The sequence below is a fragment of the Protomyctophum parallelum genome, assembly GCF_964188405.1.
Source record: "Protomyctophum parallelum genome assembly, chromosome: 1".
Lineage (NCBI taxonomy): Eukaryota > Metazoa > Chordata > Actinopteri > Myctophiformes > Myctophidae > Protomyctophum > Protomyctophum parallelum.
The window spans coordinates 65,074,224-65,087,087 of record NC_139697.1 but is presented as its reverse complement, the minus strand read 5'-3'; the positions used below and the strand labels follow the sequence as shown (position 1 = coordinate 65,087,087).

General features: G+C 39.4%; 1 protein-coding gene across 4 annotated transcripts; it reads left to right on the top strand.

Moving 5' to 3' along the window:
- Positions 1 to 1,170: 1,170 nt before the first annotated feature.
- Positions 1,171 to 11,953, top strand: zfpl1 (zinc finger protein-like 1). 4 transcript variants are annotated; one of them, XM_083773541.1, is made up of 8 exons: positions 1,171 to 1,314; positions 5,990 to 6,102; positions 6,205 to 6,316; positions 6,749 to 6,942; positions 7,284 to 7,362; positions 8,173 to 8,442; positions 8,728 to 8,851; positions 10,047 to 11,953. In XM_083773541.1, the coding sequence occupies exons 2-8, from the start codon at positions 6,001 to 6,003 to the stop codon at positions 10,228 to 10,230; spliced, it is 1,065 nt and encodes a 354-aa protein (XP_083629667.1). In that variant the 5' UTR covers positions 1,171 to 1,314; positions 5,990 to 6,000; the 3' UTR covers positions 10,231 to 11,953. The 4 variants fall into 4 exon arrangements, with proteins under 4 accessions (XP_083629667.1, XP_083629666.1, XP_083629665.1 ...); XM_083773540.1 differs by having other exon boundaries at positions 8,170 to 8,442; XM_083773539.1 differs by having other exon boundaries at positions 8,026 to 8,442.
- The last annotated feature ends 911 nt before the right edge of the window (positions 11,954 to 12,864 follow it).

The window sequence follows — 12,864 nt, the reverse complement described above, 5'->3', positions numbered from 1 at the left end:
TGTTAATTTAACTCTGAGAGTTAAATGAACACTCAGGATATATCGCCCATCTGTCCTGGAAATGCCTTACCACTGCGGTCCTGTACCTGAGCCAGCAGCAATTTCCAGCAAGACATAAACATGGCAGGCTGGCTGGCTGGCTGGCTGGCTGGCTGGATGACTGACTGACTGCATGGCTGGCAGGCCTGTTGGCTGGCTGGCTGGCTGACTGACTGGCTGGCTGGCTGACTGCATGGCTGGCTGGCTGACTGCATGGCTGGTATAGGCTGGCTGGCTGGCTGACTGACTGACTGACTGACTGACTGACTGACTGACTGACTGACTGACTGACTGACTGACTGACTGACTGACTGACTGACTGGCATGGCTGGCATGAGGCTCGTTGGCTGGCTGGCTGGCTGGCTGGCTGGCTGGCTGGCTGGACAGACAGACAGACAGACAGACAGACAGACAGACAGACAGACAGACAGACAGACAGACAGACAGACAGACAGACAGACAGACAGACAGACAGACAGACAGACAGACAGACAGACAGACAGACAGACAGACAGACAGACAGACAGACAGACAGACAGACAGAACTTGTTCCGCTTGGGTGTACTGTATACGTTTGAGGAATGTGGGCCTACTGAGAACTAATATTATACACAATGTGAAAGTGCAGATTAAGTGCTTGTAAAAAGTAGAATCATAGAACAAGGTCAATGTTAAGAATTTGAAATTGTTATTTTTGAGAGGCCAAGATAGATAAATAAAATAAAATAAAATAAAATCGCAACACATTGTGAGCTTGTAGATTTTCTATTTACAGCATACAAACCAAAAATATCTGTCTACACTCTACGCCATCAAGGCACCACCAAAATATATTTTATTACCACCAAAATACATTTTAGTCCACAAAACTCCAAAATCACAACTGTAGTTAGTCAACTAAAATCTTTTGATATTTAGTCGACTAAAACACTAAAACATTTCAGATGACTAAATATGAATATTTTTTTTGTCAAAAGACCATGACTGACTAAATCTGCTGTCAAAGTCAACAGTCTCTTGTCTCTAAAGTGCAAACATGTTGCATTCCGGTACATTAGGTGGCGGTAGGTGCCTTTATGATCAAAAAGAAGAAACGGCGAAGAAGACGCATAGCGGAAGAGACGTGGCATATATAAACATACAGTGAAGTTTACTGTGCAACATCCATCTCGTTGGCAGTTTTAAAAGACACATTTCATAAAGACAACGAAGCATAAATGCCCCTTCGTCAACTCACCTGAAACGGAGGACAATTGTATAAACTTGGCCTGACAGGTAACGTTATAATTATACAACACAATAATGAATTAGTTGTCTCGGAAGAGCTAGCTGTAGTTGCTAAGCTAACGTTAGCTCAGACAAATGTCAACCTTGTCAAGAAGATATGTCATGTCTATAACATTAATAGCACAAATATATTATATTGGTGCGATTTATGCTATTATAGATGCGAGTATTAATTCAAGCTGATGTTATCGATATGGAACTAATGGAAGTAGTATTCATTCATTCTGATGACATAACCACTTTTAACTTTAAACACTATCTTTTGGGCCTGTCAAAATATCCCAAATTAAGCAAAAATTGCTTATCTACAAGCTCACAACGCATTGTGAGCTTTAGTAGATATATATGCTATTTTTAGGGCTTAAGTAGTTATGTATGAATTCTGTCCAACATGATGTGGTGAGAGGAGAAACATTATATATTAAAATATGTATCAAACAGACAGACAATGCATATCATAATTATTTATATGCATATAATAATATACTGTATATAATCGAATTCACACCAACAGGGCAGGCATGTGAGCAAGCAGAATAAAACAGTAAAACACCACGAGTAACTTAACAATATCATGACATGACACACCTAAGCAGACGGGTCATTTTCTTATTATGCACATATTGTTTGATTAATCTATTAAATGAATGAATACACATATTCTTATTATGATACGACACAATAACGCTTTTTTCAAAGTAGTACTGCTTAATTTCCAAAAGGTGTAAAATGCAGACTTGCAAAGAAAAATATTGCAAGGCTTTGGTGAAATATAAAATGATTTATTTATGATCAAGGTTTTTTGATTTGAGTACCAGTAGTCTGGGAATCGGTATTGCCTTGGTGATTTCACCATATTAGTCACTGCACTACTTAGCCCCTTTCGAGACCCTACATAAAGCTTTTCTGAAATTTTGATGAGTTTTATGTTGGGTCCCTGGTCATAACTATATTTTCGTATGGGAATTCCGGAACGCGGAAGTAAAAATGCTCTCTAAGATTTAATCTGCGCCATGTGACGGTCTTTTTTTGCTTGAGTTATTCTGAATTCGGGAACTTTAAGTACCTATACATCCCGCTGCGAATATCTCCTGTGGTCTTTGTTTGACCGATTTGGTCGCTTTATTTCTTCTTGTTTGTTTACCGTTTATTGTACCGCCTCCCGGTGTGCGGTTGGTTTGTGCGGCTACGTCCCTGCCTCTGATCTGCTCTGTCATAGCTATAGCGCCACTAGCTAGCCAGATAGGCGGTACAATGAGGTGTCAATAAACAAGGAAGGCAGAGAAGAATCAAAGCGACCAAATCGGTCAAACAAAGATTAAAAATACTTAACGGCTTCCGCGCCACAGGAGATATTCGCAGCGGCATGTATGGGTACTTATACTAAACATATTCAGAAACGCTCACACGAAAAAATGTCGTCAAAGAGCGCAGACAGGCGCTAAACATGTTGTTTATGTTTAAGAATGGCTGCGTACCAGGTGGCATGGTAGTGGTGCAACAGGACCCAATGCACTGGGTCGAACAAATGTCAGAAACTTCAGTAGCATTGGGTTCTGCTTGGAGGGCTATGCACTACTAGGCGTTGTGGTGTTGACATACACAGAAAATACTATTGCGTATCCAAATCCGCTGATTGGATATGAATGGATGTACTGGTATGAAGACATAAACTAAACAAGCAATGTATCAGAAAACAAGATGTGTGTATCTCATAATAAGAAGAATATGTGTATGGTTTTTATATTTGGAGTTTTTAGTCAAACATTGTGCTAAAATACTGAAAGTCATTGCACAAGACCAGTCATATGGCCATTTGCACAAAAAAACCCTGATGAAGCTGGATACTATTTTCAACCCACAGTATCCATGCAGATTTTTTTAACAGTAAATTAACATGACATTTTGCAATTCAATTACCTGTTAACTACTTAAACCTTTACATCATATAGCATAGAAATGACAAATATTGTTTGCAAAATTGTTCGCCTATTATCAGCCATTAGAGTTCAAGTAATTAAGTTGCATTAATGCACAGCTGTATGTATGCACAGCTGCTGCATACATCTGAACGATTCAAAATGATTTACTTATTAAGCTACTGTATTTATTGAGGCAGCAGCATAGTTGTAGAAACTAAAGCATATGAAGAGTAAAATGAGAAATTAGTTGACAGAAAATGTGCTTTTTTTCTTTTTTAGTTCTGCTTGTTACTCAGAAGTGCAGTGTATGAATCACACTTTTATGAGTTAATCCCAGCCACTTGATGCATGTTTATTATCATGGTTACTGCAGCATCAAATTTGTCAGATGAGCTGCTGAGCTTAGCAAACTACATCACTTGAGGTCGCCCCAGAATTATATGAGAAAATATTGAGTCTAAAGTGGATCACACATTCCTGGGGAAATGCCAGACAAAATGGAAATGAAATGATGATGCAATCATCTGATCTCTGTGGCTCTGTTAAGCTTAGAAAGACTAATACATGATCAAAGACTAGCTTAGAAAGACAAACATGATCAAAGGTTATCATGCATTGTATTTGTAGTAGATCAATCGGGATTTGCCAACAACATATATGACGTCTTGCAATACTTTGGCTTTGTGAAATGACAACAGTTCAGACAAAGCCTGATAACATTTTTCTAATCTTGCAAGCAACTACTCAAAGCACTTCACATTCACAACATGCCTCACACATACCAATAACCATTCATATGCCGTTCGCACTTACTTGTAGTCAAGTTAGCCTGGTAAACCACACTGGTTTACCAGGCTAACTTGACCTGGCACTGGAAATGGGTCTGCCACCTTCTGCAAACGGGTACTACAGTTATTAGTCCTGGAAATAATGTCCCATGCTGCTCTTCTATACCTCCTGAGCCACTTCTGGTTGCCTATTGTGATCCAATACCCCTCTGTTTCTCTTATTAACTGAGCTATTTGAAGCTTATTCCTTTCAATTCAAATATTTATTTCAGGATATTCTGTCATTCATGAAGATTTACTTTAATACAGTTTTCAAGGCCTACTAGAGAATGTCCTGTAAAATGCTTGACCATTGTGTCGTGCCCTCACAATGAAATATTGATACCATTGCATTTGAAATAATGCATCCACCACCATTTCCCCTGAAAACCGTTCATAAAAACATTCATATTAAAATATATATTCTTATAATATTCATGTCTGGTTTGCAGCAGAAGAAAACTAAAACGTTCTGAAAAATTATTGCTTAATCTATAAAGTCATTCCATTGTAGCTAGAAGTTATATCTCTAGTGGTATTTTAAGCAGACTGTTGTTTTAATTAGTATCACTATCACAGGTGTTTCAGTATAACTGCAGTCAACTGTCTGTACCACACTGAACATTAATGCAGAGAGTGGAATGAGGAGATTAGGAAAAAACGTAATAGCCAAGCATGGTCAATGTAAAAGTTACAATACTATCTCAAAAGAGCTTAATGTGTCTTGTCTTTGTCATAAAATGTAAAAATCAATAAAAATATTATTGAAAAAAAAAAAGAGCTTAATGTTCCTGGGACTATACTGTTATACTATATTATTAAACTATATTATTAAGAAATTGAAGGGTCATGGGACTATAAAAAAAGGCCAAAGATTGCACGGAAAGATTTTTCAAATGGTGGAGAAAGAAACAGGGAAACTTAAAAACAGATCCAAGCTGATCGCCAAGCTCACGGTACAGCAGTACTTTCAAGTGGTGGCAGTTGCCATCTGAATGACAATCATGTCCTTAGAAGACCCAGGAAGATTGGTTCTTCTAAAAGAGAGAGACAAAAAAGCCTGATTGGAAATCATTGGACGAAATGCATGCTGACAGTCCATTGTCCTTCTGGACAAATGGAACAATTAGAACTTTTTGGTAATTCTATTTCTATACTAAATGAAGCTTTCAAAGGAACAAACACTGCTTACCGTGATACGTGCTCTGTGATGTTTTTGGGGGTGCTTTGATGCCAGCCTGGGTGCCTTGAATCTGAGCAAAACTTATAGGCAGCCCAGTGTTTGAAATTATTTGTCGAGTTTGATAACAACTCGAAACTCAAAATGTCATGGACTCACCAAGAATTGATGAGAATAACACATTGGACTGTTCTGAAGTGGTCTGTTTGAGTCCTTATATATGAATCCCATTGAACATCTTAGGAAAGAGCTACAACTTGCAGTTGGGAGACAGAACTCATCAAACCCGAAGTGTCGGCCAAACAACCAGTGGACAATTTGTAGAAATCTAGTAACAAACAGAGTGTCTGGTTTGCACTTTGCAGTTATTGCCTCCAAAGTCTGTACTACAAACTATTAAGAGAGTACCAATATTTCATTTTAGTCAATGCCATTTATTTACTTTATTATTTTCAATGTTGGTTTGTAAAAGGAAAGTATTTGTTCTATTCAGTGAAATACGGATACCATAAACTTGTCAGTTCAACTTTATTTAGGTGGATGGATACAAAATACTTTCGGCCACACTTTTCGTGTCTACAAAGAACATTGTGGCTTTTGAATTGAATGGTACTTTGCTGAAACTGCAAGGTGCTGAAAAAGCTCTGACCAAGTACACTGACATTGTTTGAGATGCTCTTGAATTCTGCTTTTGTAAACCTTTAAATTGACATATGTGTTTCTTTTCCATACAGTACACCTGGCTATGGGTCTCTGTAAGTGCCCCAAGAGGAAGGTCACCAATTTGTTCTGTTTTGAACATCGCGTGAACGTGTGTGAGCACTGTCTCGTCTCAAACCATAACAAGGTTAGTAGTGCATCTACCAAATGTACTCCCTATCCTCCTTTTCTTGATAATAATAATAAGATATTTGATTATATTTACCCTCCCCCCGTTTCATCCTTATAGTGTATTGTGCAGTCATATTTGCAATGGCTTCAGGACAGTGATTACAACCCTAACTGCAGTCTGTGCAATAATCTACTCTCTGCTGACGAAACGGTCAGATTGGTCTGCTATGGTAAGTTTGCCAACATTCCGGTGTGAAAGTTATAGTGAATCCTTGTTTATGCCTGCTACACCAATCTTCAAACACTAGCCATGCATTGTTCTTTTGACATGACACACTCCTTACCCCTGCCTGTGAGCATTTATCTTTTCTTTTTCAATTGTTTCAATGTTGCTACAATAAAGTGCAACTATAGAATAACCTTCAAACCACCGTCGGAGTCAGCGTCTACCAGAAGGAGGGGAGTTAGACTCATAGCAAGAGCTTTAGTTTTAGTTTACAGTATACAGTACACACTCTTGATTTTAAAAGACAATGTGCGCACACACAAAACCCCAACAGTTTATTCACATGAAAGACCTTCCCAGACAATGTTGCATTTACTATTTGTTTAGTATAGTATGCCTTCCCCCCCACACTGTTTATTTTTTATATCTTCTCCAGATGTATTCCACTGGTCCTGTCTTAATGACCTGGCAGCCCGTTTGCCACTGCACACTGCTCCGGCGGGATATCAGTGTCCCAGTTGCCAGGGCCCGTTGTTCCCTCCCTCCAACCTGGCGAGCCCAGTGGCTGACATGTTGAAGGAACAGCTGTCCGAAGTCAACTGGGCCAGAGCAGGCTTGGGACTGCCTCTGGTAAGGGCTTGTATATTGAATTAAACTTTTATTGTCGGCTCAACTCAACGTTCGTACAGTAAATCACAGACCCTCCCCCCCCCCCCCCCCCTCCCACACACACACACACACACACACCTCTAATCAATTCAACCTTTTGGTCAATTCCCTTAGTACGTAAGTGCACTTAAGTGCACAGCACTTTTAGCTACATACGTTATGTACAGTATGAAAGTAATCTTGCAATTTCTTATTCTAGGGGTATGATTTTGAATGGCACCTACAGAAGCATTCCTTGAATGTTTATTTATGCGTATACCCTTGCCCTAAATGTGTAAATGTTTCTTGATGACTGCTGACAGATTGAAGAGCCAATAGAGGTTCTTGAAGAGAGCACCCCAAGTGATGCCGCTGACTTTTCGGATTGGTCCACATTTGACGGTGAGTAATCGCTGTATGTACAACCAAAAGAGAGCAAAATGTATTGAAATTACAATATTTTATCCTTAATAGTAATTACTTACAAGTTACAACCAGTGGTGTAATGGTGATTTTTTTCTGTACCACGGAATGTCACGTGCACATGCACTCGCACACGCCTACATGTGCGCAATCGCAGCATCAGCAACACACAGCTGATAGCCTAAGGGGGGGTACTCGGCACTGGGTACATGGTGGTTGGTGCGTCTTGGTACAGTAAGTCTCGTGACCCGAGGTTAGGTGCGTCTTCTAGCGTGCACGCACGTGCACCACTCTGTTCCGTACCTGCGTGTGCACGTCACAATTATTTTTGTACCACGGTGTGGTACTGCCTTCTACGAGCATGACACCACTGCTTACAACCACTTAAACCCTATACACGTTGCTGTGAAACAAATAGTGTTGTGATCTACAAGCTCACTTTTAGATATGTTATTTTTGCTGAACGTTCACTTTTGGCTGAGTGCTTTTGCCATGATATACCAAGAATAGGGACGCTAGGGTTCATGTCAATTATAATGCATAATTAATAAATACTGTGTTCAATATTATCACACTTACTCTCATGCCACTTTGATTCCAATGTAGCACCAAGAGAAAACTCCTACTTTGATTCCAATGCAGCACCACAAGAAAACTCCTACTTTGATTCGAATGTAGCACCAAGAGAAAACGCCTACTTCGATTCCAATGCCGCACCACAAGAAAACACCTACTTTGATTCCAATGCCGCATCAAGAGAAAATGCCTACTTTGATTCCCATGCAGCAGAACGAGAAAACGCCTACTTTGATTCCAACGCAGCTGCGAGGGAAAACGCTTACTTTGATTCCAACGCAGCTGCGCGAGAAACAAGTGAGGTCTACACCATGGACACATACAGCTCCAATGCCATGGCAGCCCCGGCGTCCATTCCACCCCCAGCACAGGAAGACCATGGAGGTCTCCATCTCAATGTTGAGGCTCCCATTATGCAGGAACACTCTGTGATAAACTTCAATCCTGCCCCACCACCCTGTGACACAATCACAATGCATGCAGGTACGAGATTGGAAAGTTCTCACTATTGTTTTCTTAATTGCTTTTTAACTCTAGTTTCATTCACTGTTATCCGACTTCTGTTTTTTAATTCAACGTTAAGATATTTGAAGTCATTACCCAGTTTAAACACAGTTTAAAGTGTAAAGACCAATTTTTTTGTTTTCCTTATCAAACAGCAAAATGTGGTCATATAATAAGATTGATCATGGTAAATGTATCTTATCAATAGGCTATTGATCAAATATGCTATTAATTATTTAAATAATTATAACAATGTTTTCCCAGCATCATCTCCAAGAAAGGTGTATGACACTCGGGACGTCGGTCACAACTCTGCCACACAGGTCGACATTGATGATGACAAGTACCGACGAAGGCCTACTCTGAGCTGGTTTGCTCAAATCCTGAAGTGAGTGATTATCTTTATTAATTAACAACTCGAGTTGACTTTGCTTATAAGGTCTTTAAATAAATACGTTTTGAAATGTCTATGGGAAAAATGCATTGGGAATAATTTTCTGGGCCTGGCGTCGTCATGAAAGGGGACTGCGACGCTCTATACAGTACCTTGTAACAAAATTATTAATAAAAGTTAGTCATTCACAAAACACATAGAATAAAAAATATTACTGTATTGCAGTTATATTTAGGCAGTACATTGTTTTTGGAAGTTCTTGCACCTCCAAGATGTTCTAACTAGCCGAACATCTCTGCTAGCGGAATATCGTATGTGATCGGTCAGACATAACATAATATTCTTTATTATTTATATAGCACCTTTCAAAATAAAGCTACAAAGTGCTTCACAGAGAATGCAGTAGGACATAATAGGTTAAAACATTTGGGGAATAAAGGTAGATTTATAAAAGTGAGTTTTCAGGAGGGATTTTTACCGGGACACAGACTCTGCGGGCCTGATCTCCACAGGGAGGGCATTCCAGAGAGTTGGTGCTCTGAATGAAAAAGCCAAATTTCCCTTTTTTAGTCAGGAATTTGGGATGGTACATAGTCATACTGTATGGCTGAAATAGGTCTGAGATATAGGATGGGGCCAGACCAGAGATGGCCTTATGTAATTAATACAATTTGATTTATATTGTTTAATTTCCGCAATATGGGCAGTTGTGAAGAAAGGTTGGCTGCGAATAGTTCCTCTCTGAGTGGCTATAAACACAACCAGATGGTGATTAATTAATGGAGAGAGATAGTAATTTTTTCTATTGTGCCTGTCGCCAGAAATGATGAAATCTCCGGACAAATTATGTCAAATCACGATGGAGGTCGATGTAAACAAACGATCCGTGTTAAAACCGCTCTAGCCGAGCCATCGCTGCTGTGGCTCGACTAGAGTGAGCCACAGTGTTGCTTGGCAGAATATTGAGATGGCAAGGTCTAGTGTTCAGAATTCAGACCTGAGTATGAAATAGTTTTGTCCTTTAATTGCTGCCTTTAATTTATTTCATTTATTTATATTTGCCTCCTGTTTTAATTTCATATTTTCATTGACTTTTGTACTACTTACTACTTAATTGCATAATTGCTTCTTGTATCAACTTATTGGCTACTCGAGCTTCATCTCATCATGTCTTGTCTTCATTTTCCAGAAACCGAACAGGAAAGAGGTCCTCTCTGACACTGAAACAACGGATCTTCATGCTCCTTCTGATCGGAGTTATTGGATTCTTTACGCTCATCATTATCATGGCTAAACTGGGACGTGCCTCGTCTGACTCGGACCCCAATTTAGATCCTCTCCAAAACCCCAATATCCGCATTGGGCCGAACTGAACCATTTTGTCGCTTTTTCATGTGTGCGTGTGTTACACAGCCTTGGCCTGTGTAGAATCAGCTGAAATGAGACTTTTTCTATTACATGATGGGACCAGCAGAGGGAGCCATCACCCCAACTTGAATATAGCCGAGAACACAATGCACCTTAGAATGGACATTCATTCCAATCTGGCAATAGGTGGTTGCATGGGACCCTTGGCCTTGTGCACAGAAAGCAGAAGGAAATCTCCTAGCAGATTGGCAATTACGATCGTAGCAGTGCTGCCTGAAAGTCGGACAATTCATTCGTGTCTGTGACTACATAACTTCACAGAAAGCAATAATTGTTCTGAAGTGTGTGTTCATTTTTGCAAAGGCTGACTAACTGACGTTGGATTGAAAATGTGGGTGACGTGGGTGCATTTTCTGACTGTCAAATAATTATTACTTTCTAAGTAACAAAAAATATATTTATCTGAGATTTATCTATGGTAACAAAAAACAAAATTTACTGAAGAAATGTAATTTCTGCTGAACTGTCAGTTGTGTATCCTTCTATCAATTTTTTCAGGAGTTTTGTAGGGATTATCACACTTTTACACTCTTACTGGGTGTTTGCATTACTTCAGAAATTCTAACTTCTATAATATATACAGTGCATTGCTTACGGTTCCCATACATACTGTATGTAATATTTCCTCCTTTCTCCCCCAAACTGTTAATTAAATACAGAATCTACACATTTAAATGTTTTCATTGTTATTAGTGATGCTGTAAAAGAGGATCCACCTGCTGGGTGCAGTAAAAAATAAATGGCGGCATTACGAACCAGGTGAGTGCATGCTGATGAATGTATTAAACAAAATGTCGTCTAGCTAGGATCAGCTGATTTTGTGACGTGCTTGCAAAGTTATTACATAATAGTGAAGTGGCATGTACATTTCACCAGTTTAGACACTACCACCAATGTTCTCTGGAGCTCATCCCTATGTTCCACAGCTTTATTGTACCTCTGAAACCTAACTGATCACAGATGGACTTTATTGTATTTTTTTAATACAGTACAGTATGTAATATAATCAGGCAAAGAACACATTTTTATTTACAATGGCAGCTTGGCAAAAGGCCTCTTGAGATAAAATTGTCCAATTTTAGTGTGTGTTTTTCATAGAATGATCCAGTCTTTGGCTGCAGCAGGACAACAGAAGGACAACAGACCTAATGTGGTATTTGTTTTGGAATCCTTAAACAGAATTTGTTGAGCAGAACGGGTGACCTTTAGCAATGCTTTGCCTCACAATCATAGTTGCATTCATGCCTGGCAGCTCTCCAAAATAATCACACTCTTCAAGCTGCTCCAGACCAGTCAAGTAACTCAAAGTTAATTGCTTTGCTCAAGAGCACATCCCTCCCATCAGTGGTTGCTTTTTACGGGAAGCCCAAATATTACCCAAATGGTATGGCAAATTGAACCAGTAACCTTGCTGTCAAACACTGCCGGTTTATTTTATGAATGCACTAGTGTGTTTTGCTTTAATGGACTGTCGATTATCTTTCCTCCTGGGTGGTCATGTCAGTGCAGTTGAAATTGATTATGAATTGGCCTGAGCTGTGGCCTATCTCATTGATTCAGGGAAAGCTGCCGTGGGCAACGACAATAGGTGATTACAACATTAATGAGAGACAGATGTCTTTGTCACAAATCTGTAATGTCTTATTTGTATATAACCTCAGAGTTTATTAAATGGCCTCTAAAGCATGCTTCTTCATGGGTGTAATTGTCTTTGTTATTCTACTGGAATGCAGTGCAGTTAAAATGTAATCCTCACTTTTGTGAGTTATTGGTTTGATCACTGCACTGACATAATAGGGACAGCCATGTCAATAACGGAAAACGAAACGGATAATTTTCTGGTCGGTTCGTGGTGGGGTCTTTTTTACAGCTTCACCCAGTAGACGGCTATTCAGATGAGGGCACGGGCAGAGCTGTTAGGGGTTAAGTTACTGAGGGACTCTTCTACATGTTGCCTGGGTGAGCTGAGGCGACCTTCTACATGTAACTCCCACAGATCTACTTCCAACCCCAAACCATCTGCATTCTACATCTGGTGTGTAATATTAAAATTTGAGCTGTCAGCTGTTTTAGCTAACAGCTTCATGGCTCTATTCACTGGGATATAACCAAATTTTGACTGAACAGATATTGGTTGAGTTGATTATTGATGCAGAAAATTGCAAAATGGAAAATGGCTCCAGCTGGTAGAAATACAAGATGATATACAATATAGTCGGTAATGACTGCCATACATGCTTTTGAATCAAAGTAGAAGTTGATATTCTGCTGCAGTAAATAAATACTTATTTTCTCTTCTTTTTACTTACCTGTACAGTAAGTAAAAGTAACAATAGTGCAATATAAAAATAAAAACATTCAAACCTCAATAATAGCCAAGAATCTAATATTTGCCTCTGAGATGATATGGAGTAGAAGTATAAAGTAAAGTCCTGCCTCAAAGTATAGTAATCCATAACTGCTGTGTGGCCAATAATAACACAGAGTACGTATTGATGATGTGCATGTGTTTAGCATGTGCATCCCAGTTAAAACGGGATCAACAGAGGAAGAGGAAGGGCGTCATTGATCTCCTGGTA

Excerpts from the sequence above, each read along its gene's own strand:
- zfpl1 (XM_083773538.1), top strand. The coding sequence starts at position 6,001 with ATGGGTCTCTGTAAGTGCCCCAAGAGGAAGGTCACCAATTTGTTCTGT. Across the intron at positions 6,317-6,748 it reads GGTCAGATTGGTCTGCTATG|ATGTATTCCACTGGTCCTGT; the intron begins GTAAGTTTGCCA and ends TATCTTCTCCAG. Across the intron at positions 7,363-7,989 it reads GGATTGGTCCACATTTGACG|CACCAAGAGAAAACTCCTAC; the intron begins GTGAGTAATCGC and ends ATTCCAATGTAG.